Below are 21,215 nucleotides of genomic sequence, written 5' to 3'. Positions count from 1 at the left end.
GAGATTGAAACAGTATGTGGAAATTTATTATCTATGTATATAAAATGTTGTGTTTTTAATAATATATCAAAAATTAAACAAAGTATTATTAAATATATAAATAGTTTATTAAAAAATACCAAATAATAATTTAAATACGAGTATATATACAAATTGTATTTTTTATACCAGATGATTTTTGAACTTCAATTCACTCGTTAATATTTAAAAAAATTATACAATATTACAGACACTAAGTTGTATATTATATTTATATTGAAAAATTAATGTTAATAACTTATTTATTAAACTGTGTCTACACCTAAAAAACATTTGGGGAAACATTGTTTGTCAAAGATGTTTCGAACATTTGTTAAATGCTTGTCAAAAATGTTATTAATGACAATAAATGTTTGTTCATAATTTAGTTGTTTACTGTATATATATATATATATATATATTTATCATCTGGGTTACTAAGTACAAATATTTTGATTTATTATAATATACATTATGTAATTAATTAATATTTTTTTTTACAGATGTTGTTAAAATACAAACTAAGTTCAGAGTTTGCTTTATTTTTAATTATATTGTACTATACTATTATTATAATATTATGTTACAGTTATATTATGTTATTAATTAACATATGTCTTAATTAAGATGTTACTTATGTTTTTTATATTAAAAATTAATTAAATAAAAAAATCACAATTTAATTTTAAAAGTATATGTTTTAATCAATTTAAATTTAAATTTTACTTTCAATATTTAACTAAAATTGAAAAAGGGTTCAAACCATTATCTTTATTAAAATTCATTCAATTGATATTAAATGGATTTTAAATAATCCATTTTGAGTTATAAAATAATTCACTGTTATATAGGTATGTTTGCCAAAAGTTGCAGTCGGATTTTTTTTTATTTAGGTTAGTAAATTTAATGTTATTCCAATAAACAAGGTACCCCGACAAAATATCGCCTGTAAAATATAGCTTGACTAAAATATGGCAACTAAAATATTGTGAAACCAATATATTGTAAAGAAATAACACCACCGTATCTATATATTGCATTTAACTTTATCTTATCTAATCGTATTCACCTTTTACCTTTTTTTTTATAGTTTGAAGATTATCTTCAAGGTATTTTAATGAATATAATATATAATATATTAATTTTATTTTTTAATACTTACATCAATTCTACTATATAACAGTACTATATGCTTAAAATATATTATTTATTTATAATTAAATAACTGCTATATTGCATGTTGACGATATATATACTGGCGATATTTATTCCATGAGATATAATGGTTTCGCGATATTTTAGTTGTGTTATTTTACCGGCGATATTTTGTCGGTGATTATATATATTATATATATTATATAATATATATTATATATTATATATATTGATAACAAAATATTTATTTATAAATGAGATATGATCGCATTATATCCCTATAGTCTGGAATAACAAACAATTTAATTAGAATTTATAATATTATATTGTTTATTAAAATGTATTTTATTATTATCTGTTACGTATTGATACTTCATGATAATAATATCATATTCTAATATATTATCATTTAAAATTATTTTCGTTCCTTATAATTTATAATTATTTAAATACAGGTATCTGTATGAAAGTACAAACATACATGCAAAATGTTCTTTTAGTAAGAGAACTTTTTTTTGTTGGGATTATTGACAAACAAATTAGTTTGGAAACACGTTTATATCAAACAAACGTTTGAAAAACATTTATCAAACGTTTGCAAAAAAGTTTTTTAATTTTTTGTTAGGTGTGGATGCAGCTTTAGAATAATCAATTCTTTTACATAAAAATAGTTATTATATTATTATTATACTGAATACCTATTCTTTATTGTATTTATATTGTAAGATTGGTTACCGAAAATAGTTTAAGATATTGCGAATTGAAAATTGATATGGTATGTCAAATAATATTTTTATAATTGATCAATTACAAAAATAAGATGTTATTATGGAATATGGTAAATAAAATTAAAAAATTAAGTTAATTAGAAAATTATAGTTAAGAAAAATTTAAAGTCAAATTTAATACATGATTTAAATATTTTGCTAAACATGCAACCATAAAAATTGTTCCTCTCAAGGCAATTGTCTATTTTATTGTATGTTATTACCAGGGCTAGGGAGTTAAAGCATTTGCTTATTTTTATGGATTGAGTTAAAAAGTATCAAAGTGCTATAGAAGTGTGTAACACATAAAATTATGAAATTTGAAAGTGCTTTTTTTTTTTGCTTTTTTCAGTAATTTTTAAAAAAATGCTTATTTTCAGTTTTTCTGATTATTTTAGCTTATGTGAACAGTTTTTTTTTTGCGTTTGTATAGTATTCAAAGTCGTTTTTGATAGAATTAAAATTAAAAATGATTCTTATCTTATCTACGTTGTCACATAATTCGTTGCCATCCAAAGCATCATTGTAGGTTTAACAAAGATAGGTATTCCAAAGCTGAAAATAGAACTGTGAGTGGCAAACGTCCCGAGCCCTAGTTTTTCACATTATAATTTTCAACACATTTTCTTTTTTATAATTTTTCATTTGGCAATAAATATTTATTCTTTGAAATTTATATTTAAATTTTAAAATCATATTTATTAAAAATATGTCTATGTAGGAGATATTTAGCAAATAATAATAATTAGAGGTAGGATTTTTATTATTTTACATATTTGTTTCTAGTCTATGCAGTTAAATGGTAGTGAGAAATCTTTACGAAAGAAACACAGAATTCACAAGAAAACATTTACTTTTTATGAAAAGACATATCTTAGGAGTTAGAGAATATTTGAGAATATTTTTGTAATATCAGCATATAATGAACTTATTTCACCTATATTAGAATTTTAATAAATACAATGTTCACTATATAAATGATTTATTTCTGAGTTTCTGGGTTTTAATAAAAATGAAACTCCAGGTATTCCATATCGATTGCGATAGGACTTCGTTTATTTCGTTAGTTGTCATTACTATTCGTCGTCTCAGGCACGTAGCTAAAGGAGGGCCAGGGTGTGCCTGGTCCACCCTAATATGTATCCGGCCTTAGGCCGGCCCACCTAAAGTATTGAGAGGGGCTCATTATTATATGATAGCTTTTAATTTTTACCAAATTTTTAATATTGCCTAAATATGACGCAAATAAAACCAAATACATCGGGTTTTAATTATAATCTAAGTAATGTAACTTGTAACTAAATTTAAACGATCGATTAGGAAATAATTGCTATTTATAGCTAAGTACCGGTACTATACTACAAAGTTCTTATCATATCTAGACAGTGACTACTGTATACTTGTATGCAGTGCTTGATTTAGCAAAATTAAAGAAGAGGGACTCTGTTTGCTTAAAAATAATTGCGTCCCCAAAACTTGTTATGCGTTATAATTATAATGTACTAATAGTAGGGGGACGCTAAAATTTCTAAAAATTAGAAAGGGTACTCCGTCCCCCTGTGTCCCCCCTCAAGTCAAGCACTGCTTGTATGTCTATTTTTAAAATACTTTGAGCAAGGGTACTGACATTATATTGATTCATATAGAAGTATAGAATTATATTATGGTCTCCGATTGGGCACTTACATTCACATTCAGCGCACACCGCACTTATGCTGACGTCACCTGCGTTAATATTTGTACAATTTATAATATTTATACATTTTATCTTATATATTTAATATTTAAATTAATTTTAAAATGGCACCATTCAGTGGATGTGCCAAAGGAAAACTAAAATTAAAAAGAGAAGAGCAAAATTATAAAATATGGTATTATTAGGTTATATACATATATATTTGTAGTAATGATACGCTGATAACTACCTTTTTATAATATAAAAAAGTTCTGGGAGGAGGGGGCCCACCTAGTGAATATATTTCTGACTACGTGCTAGCATCGTCTACTAGTCGTCCGTCTTGTCTCGTGTGGATATCTGACTGCGATATATTATTGCTTACACATTGTCTTTCCACTCGTACTATAACATACAAATATGCCGAAAACTTCAAGTAATTTAAAAAGTTTATTTGCTCAATGGATTTCGTCGTACAATAACCAACAAACGATTTTCACGACAGATGGTGCAACAATTTTTTGTCAAGTTTGTGAGAGAAATATTCCTTGCACCAAAAAATCATAGGTAACACAACATGTTCATACGGCTGTCCACAAAAATGGTTTAAAACGTAAATTAAATATTTCATCAAAACAATTATTTTTATCAGAAGCTACTCCCAATGAAAACAACAACAATGATTTTAACAAAGATTTGTGTCTAGCCTTAGTAGCAACTAATATTCTTTGGTATAAAATGCTAGTTCCTCAATTTCGAACATTTTTAGAGAAATACACTGGCAAACATATACCAGATGAAAGTGCGTTATGTAAAAATTCTCGAGCCGTGCTACCATAATACTTTAAAGAAAATTAAAAATAAAATTGGTGAAAATAATATTAGGATTTCTGTAGATGAAACTATAAATATAAAAGGTCGTTACGGTGCAAATTTACTGGTGGGAATATTAAAATCAAATACTCCGACTCGCCCATTTCTTCTGACATGCAAAGTTTTGGAAAAAACTTATCATTCCACTGTTGTTCGGTTTATCAATGATGAATTAAAAATTTTATGGCCGTTGGGTGGAAATGACGAAAAAGTGTTGTTAATGTTATTGTATGCAGCTCCATACATGACAAAAACTGGTGATACACTAAGTTTTCTACTCAAATTTAATTCACGTTACGTGTGTAGCTCACATGATGAACAGGATTGCAGAGAAAGTAAGAGAAATGTTTCCAAATGTTAACAAATTAATCAGTAATCTAAAAAAAGTATTTTTAATAGCGCCATATCATGTCCAGGTGTACAAAGAAATATTGCCCAATATGCCATTATTAGCCCCAGAACCCGTATTAATAGGTGGGGAACTTGGTTGGAAGCCGCTGTATTTAATTGCAATAATTTTGAGGGTTTGAAAAATGTTATAGACAAATTAAGTGAAGAAAAGTCACCAGTCAGTATTGAAAAATGCAAAAATATGTTACACCTACAGGTTAGTTAGTTATTACTGTAAAAAATGATTTGATTTTTATTAAAACTAATTTTCTTCAAATTGTTACAACTATCAAAAGTTTGGAAAAATCAAATACTCCCTTAGTTGATGTCAGTGGTGTGATTGTGGGGGCAAGGAGGGGCAAGTGCCTTATCTGACCATTTTTTGAGATATAAAGGTATAATTTTGCCCCCCCCCCCAGATAATCCAACAGTACAAATAGCAACTTTTATTAATGAACTCTTATGGATATTATTCAACAATATTGGTACCTAGTGCATGCTACCTACAATTTATGTTTATCTTAACCATAAAATGAGTTAAAAGACTTATGTAAAATTAAACAATTAGATATAGTGTATAAAATACATACAATAAAAATATGTATTAACTGTTGAGGAGGTGGGGTTTCAGGGTTTTAGTAATAATAAATATATTATATTGCCCCCCTAGATTTTTTCTCAGTTACGCCACTGGTTGATATGTTTAATATTATCGAAAACGCTTTTACACAACTTGAGCAGATACCAGGAGAAAAAGGAGAAGTAATAAAAAAAAAAAATATTGCAATTTCAACAAAAAAACAAAGGATACAAATTTTTGAAAAATATTGGACAAGTTCTTAGTGGAAATAATACAGTACAACTTCCGGAAAATTATTCGCCGACTATGGCAGCTGACTTGCAATATTCTCCAGTGACATCGGTTGATGTCGAACGGCCCTTCAGCTAGTGGCGTAGTTACGGGGAGGGTGTAAGGGGTTTCCACCCTCCCCACACAAATTTTTTTTATTGATATTTGATTATTATTTATTAATATTTACATATTATAGTAAAATATTTTGATTTTACTATGATTAGGTATATATTAAAAATTGAGTAACAAAATAATTTTCATTAAATACGGGACATAATAATAATACCATTTTAAATGTAATATTATTACATATGACCTCGTTTTAAGATATACTAAGAACACTTAAAAACTTACTCTTAAACAACCCCCCCCCCCAGAAAAAAATTGTATCTACGCCACTGCCTTCAGCATATACAAAAATATTCTTACAAACCAACGTACTAAAATGACATCGTAACACATTGAACAAATATAGTAATTAATTGTTATTGTAAAATTAATTAAATTAAATATATTTAACACCAAATTAATAAAAAATAAATTTAAACTGATTTTTTTTATTATTAAAAGAATATTTTTATATTTAAGGACATAAAACATCATATATTTGGTATTTTAAAAGAATATTAAGAGAATATATTGCCTATTTTATGTAACATAAAAACATCATATTTTAAGGATTTTAAGAGAATATAAATCCGACCTCTACTAATAATACATGAAATACCTGAAATACATAAATTAAATGATGAGTATTTATAATCAATGATACTACATCCAACATCTTGGCCAAACAATATGTTATTTTTCAGAAAATTGTGCCCTAGTATTTGTAAACAATAATTTATTTATAATTACTTTGTTACATGATTATGGTTAAAATTATGCATTTTTTCCATTCCTAATATATTTATAATAAAAAAAGCATTTAATAATAATAAAAAATTAGAATTAAAATTAATTTCAGTTTTTTATAGCATCAATTGTACTTGATATTTATTTATATTTATATTTAATTTAATCATGGTGAATACAAAATTAAAACATTTAATAACGAAAATATAATATTTATCCAAGTAGTAAATACATAATAGTGTATAAATGGTATTTAATAAATAAAATATTATATATTTAAAAATAGTAAAATACTTAATAACATAAAGTATCTCAAGTTAAATGTCTTAAATAAGATAATAAAATACAATAACATTTTAATATTAAATACTATACAATTTTAAATATAACCAGTAATATTTTGAGTAGGAATAATTCCGAATTCCGATTTCAAACGAATGTGAATTTGTGGGTTAACATTACCTGTAGATGCTGAATATATTTTAAAACAATGAGATAAAAGTATGTCTAAAATAAATCTAGCATTGGTTGTAATAATATTTATCTGAAATATATAATTAGTTAACATGTAAATAATATTATTATTATATCTGTTCATTTAATAATACTTACATCATTTATAAAATTTTTATTTTTCAAAGAACTTTTAATGTAATTACAGTGAGCAGCAAAAACGTCATACAACAGTTGATCAATGGCAGTTGCTAAATCAGGCGAATACATTACTAAACTATCATTTAATAATAATAGATATGTACGTGTGAATGTTATTGTGTTTTGAGTTAACATTAACCATGAATCACCTAAAACAATATTCATAATCTTTTACTATACAGAATGTTCTATAACGAAATAACTAATGCAAAATCTCCTAAAAAAATGATAACTATAATTAAATTCTGTTTTTTCTTTAAAAAATTATTTACATGGTCAGTAATTATTCAAATTTTAATAAAATTTGTAGGTTAAACTAAAAAATTAAATAATAGGCATAGATGGGAACCTGATACTGTACAATGACAAAATAGCAACAAGATGGAAACAATATCTTGAAGCTCTATATCAGGAAGTAGAAGCGGCCAATTTCAAAAATAACAACAATCAAGATATATAATCTTAAAAAAATAATTCAACAAAACTTTAAAGTTAATGCTATGGAACTTATTCAAAATGCAAGCACAGAATTTCAAGATGAACTATTTAAATAAATTAGTGAACGATATATAGGTACACTATAGGAGAAATTTCAGAAGACTTTAAGGAAAGTATTATAATACCTATACCTAAAAAAAACAGCAGCTGATAAATGTAATGAATTCAAAACGATAAGTTTAATAATAGACACAACTAAAAAGTCCTAGTTAAATTAATATGCAATTTAATTAAGAACCATAGTGGAAAAATAATTAAGCAATAACTAATTTGAGTTTAGTAAGAACAAAGGTATTAGAGAGCAATCTTAAGTTTAAGAATAATGACAGAAAAATAAATTAAATAAATAAAATTTAATTGACACATTTATAATGTTTAAAATATTGGAAAAGGCTTTCGAGAAGTGACAGAAAAATATGTTCTATACTTAAAAAAAAGTTTCACGAAAAAAAAATCGCTTGAAAAATACATTTAAGAACAAGTTTGCGCGTTCCAATAACATGGGTTACCCAGTGCTTTTATCGTAAAAACACCTAGGAACAAAATTGTAAAGGAAAGTTATAATTAGTTCCATAAGAAAACCGATTTTTGAAATTGTCATTTCTAAGTCCTAAAAATAAATTTTAAAAAATTGAAAAAAGTGTATTATTAATCATTACCAGGGCTCGGGAGTTAAAGCATTTGCTTATTTTTATGAATTGACTAATATGTAGCAGAGTGCTATAGAAGCGTATGTTAAGTTATAACACGTACAACTATGAAATTTGAATTTGCGTGTTATTGCTTTTTTTTAGCAATTTTTCAAAAAAATGCATATTTCCAGTTTTTCTGATTATTTTTGTTTATTTGACCAGTTATTTTTACGTTTATATAGTTTTTATCCTGCCAAGTCGTTTTTGATAGAATTAAAATTAAAAATAATTCTTATTTTATCTACGTTGTCACGTAGGTCGTCGTCGTCCAAGCAGGGTTGGACTAGCTTTATAGCTCGGCCCGGGCAAAATAATTTCGAACGGCCTCAATGGAGCTTTATAAGTAGGTAGGTACCTGATCAAATTATTGTTTAACTGAAAATGTATCTTCGTAACTCAAAAAACAATATTCATCCAAGTACATTTGAATATTTTCAGATTTAATGTTATTCCTTAAATAAATCTAGTTTACGCATAGTATATCTTATCTATAATATTGATATAATGACCTATTAAGATAAATTTTACACCATAAAAAATTATTTGATTTAAATATGTTTATACATTTAATTTTAATTGAGCTAGAACAGTGGGGTCGGCAACTAATGTCTCTTTTATGCGGCTTACAGTAATTTTCAAAACTAGCAAATGTCATTGAATATCATAACATTTTTTACATTGTCTGGCTCTAGTACCATTTTTAATTTGTGAATGTGGCCCAAAGGTCCATTAAGGTTGGAAACTAGTAACAGGATTGTTATTGATTGAACGTCAAAACTAATAAAATGTTTTTAACAAGTTGGCTGCCAAGGTTTTTTTTGAAAACTTAAATTGCCTGCCATGAGACCCCATATAAAATCTCACAAAAACTTCACTTGCCTGCTATGAGATTCCATACGAAATCTCGGGCAATATTTTTTTTATTAATTGAATTCTCATAGTAGATCTCACTTATTAGGTTTTTCAAAGTGTAATTCAATTATACAGTGTGTCCTCTACACGCCTGCTTTGATAGCACATGAAATAATATTTTTTTTTAAGGAGTTATGCCATACCGAACATTTTTTATTATAAACCATGTTGGTTGATATTGATACTTTGATAATATAAGTACAATATTATTGATTATGATATTATAATAAACGTGAATCGTAAGAATCGTCAACACAAATAAATTTAAATCATTAAAATTATTTTTATCAATTGATATTATTTTAAATTGATTGTGTACTACCATGGTTAAATGTATAAATGTATATATTAATGGTTATATTTGAAATAGGTAAAGAATAATTTTGAGATTTAATTTAGAATCTCATATTTTAAAAATCCATAAACCAATAAAAAATCTTAAAATATATGCTAATATTGTGTATGTAAAATTTTGAAGTCAAAGAACTAAAAAAAAAAAGTACCCAATCATTTAATGGAAGTTTTTGAAAAAAACACGTGACAAGGAGTTGAAGTTCAGTAAGATCTCAAAAAAGTTCTCATGGCAGCCAACTTGTTAAAGTCTAATAAACCTTATAAAAATTATTATTATCGAAAAACAATTTCGTTATCGCATATTTTGCGCGACAATGTCTACCCATACCATGGTCTTAGAAAATTAATCTTCTAAGACCGTAACCCATACCAACATTTTATTTTAATAAAATGTTGTTTGAATAAACGCGAACGGTACTTCGTATGATTAACATATTGTACACATCTTTTGTATTCAAATTTCCTACAATTTTTCTATTTATAAATATTCTGATGAAATAATTGTTATCAATAGGCCTATCGCGACATTAAATATGTTAAATTTTCAAACTCCGAGTTACCTAATCCTGTGTCACCGCATCCATTAGTAATGTCATGTTACAAGACGACATTTTTTATTTTATTTCAAGAATAGAAGATATACGCATTCAATTAAAAACAAAAAAATCTAAGTAATTTTATTTAACCGAAATTACAACAGCCCACCGGGGCATGCTCCGGTGCCCCGGTGGCCTAGTCCAACCCTGCGTCCAAGGTATAGTTGTAGGGTTAACAATGATATTCCAACGCTGAAAATAGGACTGTGAGTGTCAAACATCAGAATAATCAAGAATAGAGAGAACAGTTTACATTTTATTTTTCAAAAAAATAGAAAATCCTCAGAAAATTCCCCTTAGAAAATCCATTTAGTCTTGAAAGTAAAAATTTATTTTTATTTTGTTTGGTTTTTTAATTAGAATTTTATAGTTTTAGTGCTTATAATGATGTTTTTAAGCGCTTATTTTAATGATTTTAAATGCTATAAGTCCCGAGCCTTGACATGATATATTTCATGATTTTTTAAAGGTACCAAAAATCGGGCTTCTTACGGAACCAGATAAAAATCTCTTCTAGAATTTTGTTCATATGTGTTAATGTGTGTAAGAAATAGGATGTGACTACAGTGAACGATAATTAGGAAGGGAGTAAAACTAGAATGCCACTCTTATTAACTCTATTTAATATTTATATCGGACAGCCTAAAGAAATTAGATTAACACTTCACGAAAATAAAATAGGCATACATGTGAGTAGAGAAATAATATCCTTCAAAAAATTTGTTGTCAATATTGTAATCATAGCCAATAACGAGCACGAATCGGAAAAAATAATAGAAAAGATTGCGATATGCTTTCAAAAATATCATTGAATAATCAACTATAGTGCAGCGAAACTTGGATACTAAATAAGGTAGAACAATGAAACCTTAAAGCTCTGAAATATGGTGTAGGAGAAGGATGCTGCAAGTAAGTTGGACAGAACACTATACCAACAAAAACATACTCAGTGGAATAAATGAATGCGAAGAGATACTCAAAATCATCAAAGCAAGTTGATGTAATATGACTATTCACATACTGAGGCACAAAAATGAACTAGTTTTTTTAGTCAGAGCCGGCTCAAGGTATAGGCGAGCTAGACACCTGCCTAAAGGGGCACTTTAGTAGGGGCGGCATTTTCAAAATTGAACCGAACATTTTTTTAGTTCTATTGGTGTTTTATAAGAAAAACATTTAAATGAATTCATTCGTGAAAACCACTTACCTATATAATAAAATAATATTGTCTTAAGTTATTATATTACTTTATATTACGACCTACGCTGGGCGTTTTCAATTATTTGAAAAATATAAATAACCACATATCCGTTAGTCGCGGTAGTGATGGGTTTTGAGTAATAGTAATAGAAATTATTTTTACATATAATTTTATCCATAAAATAAAAAATAGGGGGAAGGCTAAGTTAAAATAAGAGCTCAATTTTTTTTTTTTTTTTGAGGCGTCAAAATTTGATTTTGCCTAGTGCACTATTTTTGCTTGGGCCGGCCCTATCTATAATTTTGGCAGTCCATTACATATTTTTTATATATTGGACATAGTACGAAAACCTGCCATGGTTTTGGTATTATTTCTTCTCTCTATATTTTAATTATCAGCTGTTTTAAGTTTATCATTAGAATAATTCTTCCTTTCTATAAAAATTCCGATATTATTGAATCTTCTCCTGGTGCCTTCCTTCCCTTTAGCATTTCGACCGCAATTTTAACCTCTTCCAATTATTGTTCTTCTAAATATTTCTCTACTGTAACAGTATTATTGCCTTTTGTCTTTGTTTCGGTTGGTATATTCAAAATTTTCTTTAAAACTTTTTGAATTCTCGTGTTACTTTTTCCTTATCAGTTATTAGTGTTCTTCGTCATCTTTCATTATCGTTGATCTTGGTTTAATTCCGTTTTTAACCTCATTCACATTTTCAAAGAATAGTTTTGTTTTACTTTTTTAACTATTTTCGATTGTTTCCATTCTAGATTCCTCCCACATTCTTTTGTTTTTTCTGATTATCTGTTTTGCTCTTCATTGCATTAAGGCTAATTCTCGTTTATTGGTTTCACTTGGATTCCTTAGCATTATTGTTCTTGCATTCAGTGCTGGCCCGACGGTTTTCGGGGCCCCATATATATAAATTAATTTATCACTTGTTTATAGAAATCTATGTTTTTTCATGTTATTATACAAATAAATATATACTATATTTCGAATCGTCGTCGAGGATAAACAATTTTACAATTGCATGCGCATATAATACTTCAAAGCTATGCGTAATTTATACCGTCTTAATTTTCGTCGATAATAACCCGTTTCCTGAGAAAACCACACGACCATACAGGTTGCGATTTGCGTACTGAGACTATATTATTTTTATTTATAGATAAAGTGATATTCGTAATACATAACTTATTGGGCACCATACAAGCACAGGGCCCGGTGCTCTGCATCACTTGCCACCCTCTAGGGCCGACACTGCTTGTATTGTATCTTTCTACTATGACAGTCTTACATTCTTCATTACACCATTTATTTATTTATCGTTTTCCTTGAAATGCCAGAACCTCCTCTGCATTTTTTTTGATTTATTTCTCGGTTTTTCCTACATCTCATGTATGCATGTATACTTTTCCGTTGGCCACAGTATATCATTTAACCTATTTTTGTACTGTTCTGTCGTCTGAAGATTCTTCAGTGGTTCAATATTTATCTTTTTGACAGGTGCTTTTCGCTCTTTCCATTTTGTTAATAATTTTACTCTGACTTTGGTTTTTACAATGAAATGGTCTGATATTCCACTATTATCTTTCATGCTACGTACATCCATTATACATATTTTAAATCTTTCATCTACTATTACGTGATCTATCTCGGTGTCTCATTCGCCCATCTGGCGATATCCACGTTTGCTTATGTATGTTTTTAATGAGGGAAGATAGTGCTGCTACTTACTACCATAATTCGTGCCATAGCAAAGTTAATTAGTCTTGTACCGCTGTCGTTTGAGTTTATATGTAAGCTATTTCTCCCTATTATCGGACTGAAGAATGTTTCTTACCCTATCTTAACATTTAAGTCTCCAAGTAATGTTTTAACTTGACTATTTGGTAATAAGTCACATAATGTGTCCAGTCTTTCATAGAACTCATTCTTAATGATTTCATTTTTACCCTCGGTAGGTGTATAACCATCACTAGTTAATTGTATAGAAGGAAAAATTGAAAATAAAAGACCGAGGAGGTCCAAGAACTTAATTTGTTGAGCAAATGATTTCCGATGCTGGACTGTAAAATTACATAGAACTCAAGAGGTTAGGCGGAAACAGGGAAGAGTAGAGATTATGTGTCTAACTGCAAAACCAGCCGTACGGTTGAATGCAAAGAGAAAAAAATGTATTGATATATCTTAATGAGTTAGGGTTACACTTTATAGTATACTATAAAGAATAATTTTACCTTTATTATAAGACTCAAAGTTTGAAAAACCATAATTTGTAAATTCTTCAACAATTTTGTCCCTCAGTTGTTTAGTTTTCAGATTATATGGCTTCCATTTATCTTCAGAAAATCTTATTTTAATTACTTCAATAGTTTTATCTTTAATATCATTTATTGCTTTAGTTAGAGGAATTCTAAGTTGGCCATCAATTTGAAACTGTAGATCAATTCCATAATCACAGAGCTAAAAAAAATTGTTAAAAAAATATTTTTACAGAGGTACAAACAAAAAAATTAAAAATTAATTTTCTATAAAACTATTAGATTTTAATAATTGAAAAAAAAAACCAATACTTTTACGAATCTAAAATGATACTTTCTTTGTGTTGTTGTAACAATATAAATTCTAATTTCCTTCATATAAGTTACACTCCATAATATTAAGTACACAAAGTTGTGTCATAAAAAAATTGATTCGGTAATTTGCAACTTTAATGACTATAAAGAAATATTTTGATGGGAAGTTTCTTAACATCAAATTCCATAACAGCATTCAAGATTTAACTCCTATAAAACCCTCTAAGTTTCAATACAAAATAATAATCTTTTATTTAAACTACTTACCAGTCAGTAATAATTGATTACAATATTTTAAACTAACCAACATTTTTTTGTCAGATTTCAGAAATTGCATATTAAAGATATATATAAATATATTTATATGAAGAAGGAATTAAGACTATATGTTGTGACAAGATTTTAAAAACATCATTAAGCTATAAATTAATGATAGGTCGAACCATGATAAATTACATCGAACGTAATCTACACCAAACTTTTTTTTTTCTTTGCTTTTGAACCGAGAACCAAGAAAAATCAAATCCTAACCAAACTTAAACTATTTATTTCAAACCGGAACTGAAACACTAACTTATTTTTTCTCTAAACCGAATCGAACTAAGGAAAATTTTCAGTGAAACCTAAGCTTTAATTTTTTTTTATAAAGGTATACAAAACTCACATTTTTAAGTATCCTAGAATATAAGTTTATAGATAAAAATAGTTATATAATAAAAATAAGTAATAAAAAATTTCGGTAGGATTAATTAAAGAAATTAATTGTGTATTACGTATACATAAATTGATGTATATCAATAGAATGACCACAGCAATGGAATATTGTTAACTTAGGGTTTATCCAAAATTAAAAACACATTCTTAATATTAGTAATTATAATAATATTGATAACAAAAATACATGCACATTACTTGTAGTTTCATTAGTAATTATAATTCAATAATTAACAACTATAATAACAAAATAACAATGCTACTAAATCAGCGATTCCTAAACTTTATCAGCCACAGAACCTTTTATTAAGCAGTATTTTCTTGTGGAGCCCCAAGAAATCTTTAATATTAAGTTTTATCTAACTGTATTCTATGAAGTATATAACATATGATATGTATCTACATAGGAAGAAACTCAAAAGGAGATAGTGTATATTTAATATTATCTAAACATACAATCATTGATTAAATATACATATTTATATAATCAATGATACAATATACCTGGCCGGCCGGGTAATAACTGAAATGGGAATGAGTACTATCTAAAAAATTATATTTAAAATAATTAAACATATAATAATTATTGGAATTTTAATGTTGTTATTATATATATAGGGACTGAACTAGGAGCAGGAAGATGAAGGTGTAATTTTTGTAGTATATAATGTATTATTGACTACTAGTTTTATATTTTTAACTTTATTACTGATAATGTGTTTAAGATTCAATAAGTATGTTGGTATGCTAAAAATTAAAAAAAAAATTGTAGAAAAAGGTATTTGATTTTTAGTTGATGATAGGGTGAAATTTTAAAATTTTTCCCAGGATTAAAATTCCTAGTTCCGCCTCTGTATCTATGTATAACTACAATAAAAATATTTAATTTGACGTAGTCTAGTAAACATATATATATATATATATATATATAATATATAATATATACATAATATTGTTGTTTAAAATAACGATCAACAGTGGTTATATTATTAAATTTTTCTATGGTAAAATGAACAGAGCCCTTGAGAAATATTTGCGGAGCCCTAAGGGTTCCATGGAGCACAGTTTGGGAACCGCTGAACTAAATAATATAAAATAATATTACCTCATGGCAATTTTTGTGTATTGCTTTTATACATTCAGATAAATTTGATAAAGATGTTTGAGGAATGAACATGTGTTTAATCAATATAACCATAAAATCGTTGACTTCTTGAATAGTCCATAAAATAAAAGCTAAACAAAACCCATTTTTTCTATACTAATTATATTATTCAAATAGTTAAACTGATTATAGTACCTGATGAACAAGCTGGACTGTTTGGAAAAGCTTTGTACAAGAATTCATGAGTGATTTCTATTGTGGTTCCAAAAAACACCATAGAATATTTTTTAACAAATGTAGCCATTGCACCATCACGTTTGACGTATTGTAACTGAGATTTCAATAAATTTGAACAGACTTTCAAAAATAAATCACATGCCTACGATATAAAAAAGAAACCTTAACCAAATAGAAATTAATATATTTTCATAATATATACTTGAGACGATTTATCTAATTGATTTAAAATTCGAACTGCTCTTCGAGCTGCTCTTAATCCACCTTTATGTGATTTATCTGGAGAAACTTGAAGTTCTTTAGTTAATACTAAAGTTAGTGTTTCAATACGATTTTCTAATTTAGATCTGTAAAATACAAATAAATTTACTTCGTATGGTTTATTTAGTTTTATGGGTTAGACTAAGTCATAAATTATGTTCTTTTTTCTACAATCTCTGGCATTCTGATAACCAAAATAGTTGAGTAAAGTATTATAAAAAAAATTATATTGAAAAAACTAACTTTATCGTTCATCAACCAAAAAAGTAATTGGTAAAATACAATTAATATTCTTGTTTTAACATAAACCAACAACTTAGCACTTTATATTAATTACACACTTAGGAGTTGCATAAACAAAATTCATATTAAATATGTTAATGAGAGGTACTAGTTATAAGCTCCCAATTATTAAAAAGCAAATTTGTTACTTTAACTGTAGTTCTACATTAATATTATCATTAATTATTATATAAGAAAATAATAATTATATAGAGTTGAATGAGCTTAAAATAACTAATTTCATGAGTATCATATACTAGGTACTTTCAAATAACCAAGATTATTTATATTTTTACTATTGGATAGTTAATTTTTTTTTTTTTTTTTAAATGAGAAAATAAATACTTTATTTCTTGTTCAATTAGTGTTGACATTTGATGACAATGATTTTCTAAATATTGTTTGGCTTTAGAAATTAAAGAATTTGCATCTTCGAAATGCCTTTGAGCAATTAATACATCTAAATCATCAGCTAAATCAATGATCCATTCAGGTAATTCTGTTTCTGAATTTTCAGGTTCAAATGCTAGAATAATAGTACAAATAATAATTATTTTTAATAACATATAAATCCAAAAAAATATTGGGACTCAAAATATTAATTTGTAACTAAAAATATTAAATTATAGAATACACTTTAATATCTGTGAGATCAATTACGACTCAGAAAATCAGAAGTAGAAGACTAAAGAATTAATTTTTTTAATATTATTCTTGATTTATTTTCCATAGTTAGAAATATGTTTCAATGAAATATAAATCTAGGTACCTAATTTTTATTTCTACAGTTTCTGACACAATGTTTTTAAAAAATTATTTTAATTTAAAATCATTTTTTAGTAATTTCTTATTAGGATGAGATAAAATTCCAGTCTTTTACAAACTTAAAATTCAGTTTTAGTAATATAAATCACTATTTGTTAATCTTTCATCATTTTTAAACATGTATAATATTTAAAATTTTAAATAATAATTAAATGTTTTTTTAAGTCATAAACTTCCAAGATTTAGTAAAATTTATTGAATAGTATTATTAATTTCAACACTTCTTCAGTAAAATAATTTTCAATATAATTATTTTAATTGTTATACATTTTAAATAAAAAAAAAATATTTGGGTAATAATAATTTAAAAATCAATTTTTTTTTTTAAATGTTTAAACAAGTTGATATAAATACATTTGAAAAAGTTAGGATTCGTTCTATTCAAACAGTCATCTTATTTGAAAAAATCCAAATGTTTAATATATATACTCTTTCAATTCAATTCAACAGTCATAAAAACATTTTGAAATATTTTTATAATTATAAATACTATTTTACAATAAAAATATGAAATAGTAATTATATTTGTTTCTCGCTATTAGGATTTGATTCAATTAATATTAAATATTAATTTAAGTAAACAAATTTTTAAGTATATATATATATATATGTTTTCTGTTCACTTATTAGGTATTAGGGCACTATCAAATAAATTTATGAAGAATATAGCTAATGAACAAACAAATTTTTAATATGGAAATTTAATAATTATTATTTTAAGTCAAATAATAATCCTTACAATTATGAACTATTTGAATGGAATCGGTTCTTTGGATTGTTTTATGTTCAATATTTTTCATCTTGTCAATAGAAATTTGAGACTTCTTAGCAGCTTCAAATCTTGATAACCAATCATTCTATAAAATAGTTTCAAATATAATAGTTTAAATTTATTTATTTATTATAAATAGTAAACCTTTAATCCAGTATTTGGTGCTTGAAATACTCTAGTTTCAGGAAAAGCAAGCAGTTTAAATGCATTTTTTATGTCTTTAATATTAACAACAGCAAGATTACCCAAGTCATACGTTGACTGAAATCTATATCTAGCTGGTCCACGTCTATAATAAATTCAAATGTGAAAAATCTATTACATAGCATGCTTTGTATTATAATTACTTATAAATAAAAACTAGTTACCTGCTAGACAACCAACTAGAAACAATACAAATATCTGTAAACAAGTAACAATGAATTCTTTGGACAGGTGTATTTTCAATAGGATCCAATTCTAATAAATCTCCTTCATGCAAGCACTTACGACCGGGAACATCAACTAAATTCTAGAATTAAGTTTATAATGTTTCTACAACTTGGAATCTTTATTGCAACTAATACTAACATGACAATTTTCTACTCTTTCCATAATATTTAACAACTTCTGAACCCTTTTTTCTTCAATTATATTATCTACTTCAATATTTTTAATTCCATTAATTTCTTTGCCTGAATTAGAAATGTTTATACTAACAATTGAAGAACTAGCCAATGAATTAAGTAAAGATGCTTGTTCAGTTAGCAAATGTGACAACTGATACATTTCACCTTCTAAATCTGAAAAATAAATAATTTTAATTAAAATTGATATTAACTTACAAGCTTAACATTTTTATAAATTACTAGCTATTTCTTTAGCAGTATCAATAAACTGAGTATAATTGTAGAATACATTTTTCTTAAGCAATGTATTAATTTGTTCACCCAATGATTGCACATTAATTTTCTGTTGCAACAGTTCTTCCGGACCCATACACCTTTGGGATAATTCTTTGACATCTGTAATAAATACAATCCTTTTTAAATTGTAACTACACAGTTTTGACAAATTAGAAAATAAGTACTTACATTTTTCGGGTTGATAATCAATATCACCAACACTTTTAATTAATAATTCCATATTGCTTAATTATAATTTTATAATCAATGTTATCCTTAAACAAAATTGAAAATTAATAATATACCTAATGTAACCTGATATGCTTAAACTTATGTTATTTCTATAATAAGGTATAGATTTAACGGGGTTTTATAAATAATTTATTGATCCAGATCATGAGCCATAAGTAATAAAAATGACTTCAGTCAACTTTCAATGTAAGCCCTGCACTCATAGAGTAATATCTTGTTCTGTAGTAATAAATTAATAATATAAGATATAAAATAATATAATAATATATTACTAATATAGAGTAATTACTCAATGCTTGCACTCTTGTCATAAATATTTGATAAGAAAACGGCAAATTTAGGGGTTTCCAAAATCTAGTGCTAAGTGTATAGAGATATAAAAAAAAAAAATAGATAAGAATACTGGAGTGCGTCTTATAATAGATGAAAAAAACGGTCTGCCGGTCAAAATGTTATCCCCACTACCATACGTCTGAGAATGTAATATGGTACGAAGTCATCGTAACTATAATCGTAAATATGGTATAATATACCATGAAGGCTAGAGATAGTTTATATAAATTATATGATATAATGTACGATGTAGAGAAGATGACACAGTTTCCGTATTTTTCAACGGTATGATATTGAAGCGAAAAATCGCGACAGTTTGGTAGTTCAGAATTTATCACCAAAGTACGCCACCAGTCCTACAATGGCCGATTTACTACCTACTCGTAATGGAGATTTACATTTCAATTTTATTTAATTGTATTAATTGTTCAAATAACAAAAAATCTGGATGCCAATATAATATATTTTATGTTTTATTGTATAAATTATTAAAATAAACCAATGTTTTGCGATCATTTACCAATTATTTTGTAAAAATTGTAATAATATTACATGGCACGTAGCCATATTGTAAAAATCTATTTATTGAAATAAAATGTATATTTGTAGTATGATATTTATATGTTAATTTATTAATTGATACATATATGTACAAAATCGAATTAGTAATATCTACATATAATTAATATAAGGCACGAGTTTAAACTTTTAATAAAAGCTCAAACAAACTACTATCTACTGACCCAAGTACACCGTAATGATTAAACTATTAAGTATAACTATATACTTATTATAAATGTCTTTGAATAAATAAAAATAACTATATGTTAACAGATTTAGTTAATTACAATATGTGCTTACACAAAATAAATTCCGTTCAATATTCAGAATTATATTTTAAGTTTTAATTAAAAACAATTATATTAAAGTGGAAGAGTGGTGAGTGATGATTTGTTGGTCAGCCGTTTGTGTATATATTTAGTCTGTTACCTTACAGTGCTGGGGATAGCATCAAACGACGGCTGTAGAGACGAGCCGTTTTTTTACGTGTCGAACATAGGAGTTAAGCGTTCCGGAATTTTTACCTATCTCAATGGCTAATTGGAAATCTAGTGCCATAGACTTAAAATATATATTTATATACTATTATATCAAAAGTCTATGTCTCAGGCTTACTCAATATCTTTGTGAGTCGCTTAATTATTTTGTGCTTTGCAATTATCTACATATTTCTGAATTTTTGTTTGCTACACTATTTTTGACGATCTCAAATCATGATATTGATAATTTTACTAAGATATTATTGTATCAACCACGGTTTACTAATAATATTACTACTTAGCTTATTTTTATTATTAACTTGGGATATTTAGAATAAAATTTTTATATTATTGAATGGTTCGAAAAACAAATATGAAACAAAAGAATTTTATTCTTTATGAAATATGTAGACTTGTAGTGATTACATCAATTTT

General features: G+C 26.4%; 2 protein-coding genes across 5 annotated transcripts; one reads left to right on the top strand and one right to left on the bottom strand.

Moving 5' to 3' along the window:
* Window positions 1–3,838: 3,838 nt before the first annotated feature.
* LOC112687696 lies at window positions 3,839–5,335 on the top strand. Of its 3 annotated transcripts, none has more exons than XM_025560564.1 (3): window positions 3,839–4,823; window positions 4,905–4,962; window positions 5,031–5,335. In XM_025560564.1, the coding sequence occupies exons 1-3, from the start codon at window positions 4,412–4,414 to the stop codon at window positions 5,041–5,043; spliced, it is 483 nt and encodes a 160-aa protein (XP_025416349.1). In that variant the 5' UTR covers window positions 3,839–4,411; the 3' UTR covers window positions 5,044–5,335. The 3 variants fall into 3 exon arrangements, with proteins under 3 accessions (XP_025416349.1, XP_025416348.1, XP_025416347.1); XM_025560563.1 differs by having other exon boundaries at window positions 4,888–4,962; XM_025560562.1 differs by having other exon boundaries at window positions 4,905–5,335.
* A 1,503-nt stretch (window positions 5,336–6,838) lies between these two features.
* Window positions 6,839–19,777, bottom strand: LOC112687689 (exocyst complex component 8). Of its 2 annotated transcripts, XM_025560551.1 has the most exons (14): window positions 19,697–19,777; window positions 19,345–19,430; window positions 19,120–19,275; window positions 18,842–19,053; window positions 18,640–18,782; window positions 18,416–18,560; window positions 18,239–18,356; window positions 17,020–17,200; window positions 16,334–16,478; window positions 16,090–16,273; window positions 15,895–16,025; window positions 13,737–13,962; window positions 7,199–7,389; window positions 6,839–7,130 (listed from the first exon to the last, which is right to left on the bottom strand). In XM_025560551.1, the coding sequence occupies exons 2-14, from the start codon at window positions 19,394–19,396 to the stop codon at window positions 6,966–6,968; spliced, it is 2,049 nt and encodes a 682-aa protein (XP_025416336.1). In that variant the 5' UTR covers window positions 19,397–19,430; window positions 19,697–19,777; the 3' UTR covers window positions 6,839–6,965. The 2 variants fall into 2 exon arrangements, with proteins under 2 accessions (XP_025416336.1, XP_025416335.1); XM_025560550.1 differs by having other exon boundaries at window positions 19,345–19,725.
* Window positions 19,778–21,215: the final 1,438 nt, after the last annotated feature.

Source organism: Sipha flava, unplaced genomic scaffold, assembly GCF_003268045.1.
Source record: "Sipha flava isolate LNK unplaced genomic scaffold, YSA_version1 35a_pilon_pilon, whole genome shotgun sequence".
Lineage (NCBI taxonomy): Eukaryota > Metazoa > Arthropoda > Insecta > Hemiptera > Aphididae > Sipha > Sipha flava.
This window is presented reverse-complemented; position numbering and strand designations above follow the sequence as displayed.

What these genes read in the sequence shown, in the direction of transcription:
- LOC112687696 (XM_025560562.1), top strand. Translation starts at nt 4,412, where the DNA reads ATGAAAGTGCGTTATGTAAAAATTCTCGAGCCGTGCTACCATAATACT. An exon ending in TGAACAGGATTGCAGAGAAA is followed by an intron (nt 4,824 to 4,904) that starts GTAAGAGAAATG and finishes TATCATGTCCAG; the next exon opens with GTGTACAAAGAAATATTGCC.
- LOC112687689 (XM_025560551.1), bottom strand. Translation starts at nt 19,396, where the DNA reads ATGGAATTATTAATTAAAAGTGTTGGTGATATTGATTATCAACCCGAA. An exon ending in TGATTATCAACCCGAAAAAT is followed by an intron (nt 19,276 to 19,344) that starts GTAAGTACTTAT and finishes TATTTATTACAG; the next exon opens with ATGTCAAAGAATTATCCCAA. An exon ending in CATTCAAATAGTTCATAATT is followed by an intron (nt 17,201 to 18,238) that starts GTAAGGATTATT and finishes CTATTATTCTAG; the next exon opens with CATTTGAACCTGAAAATTCA.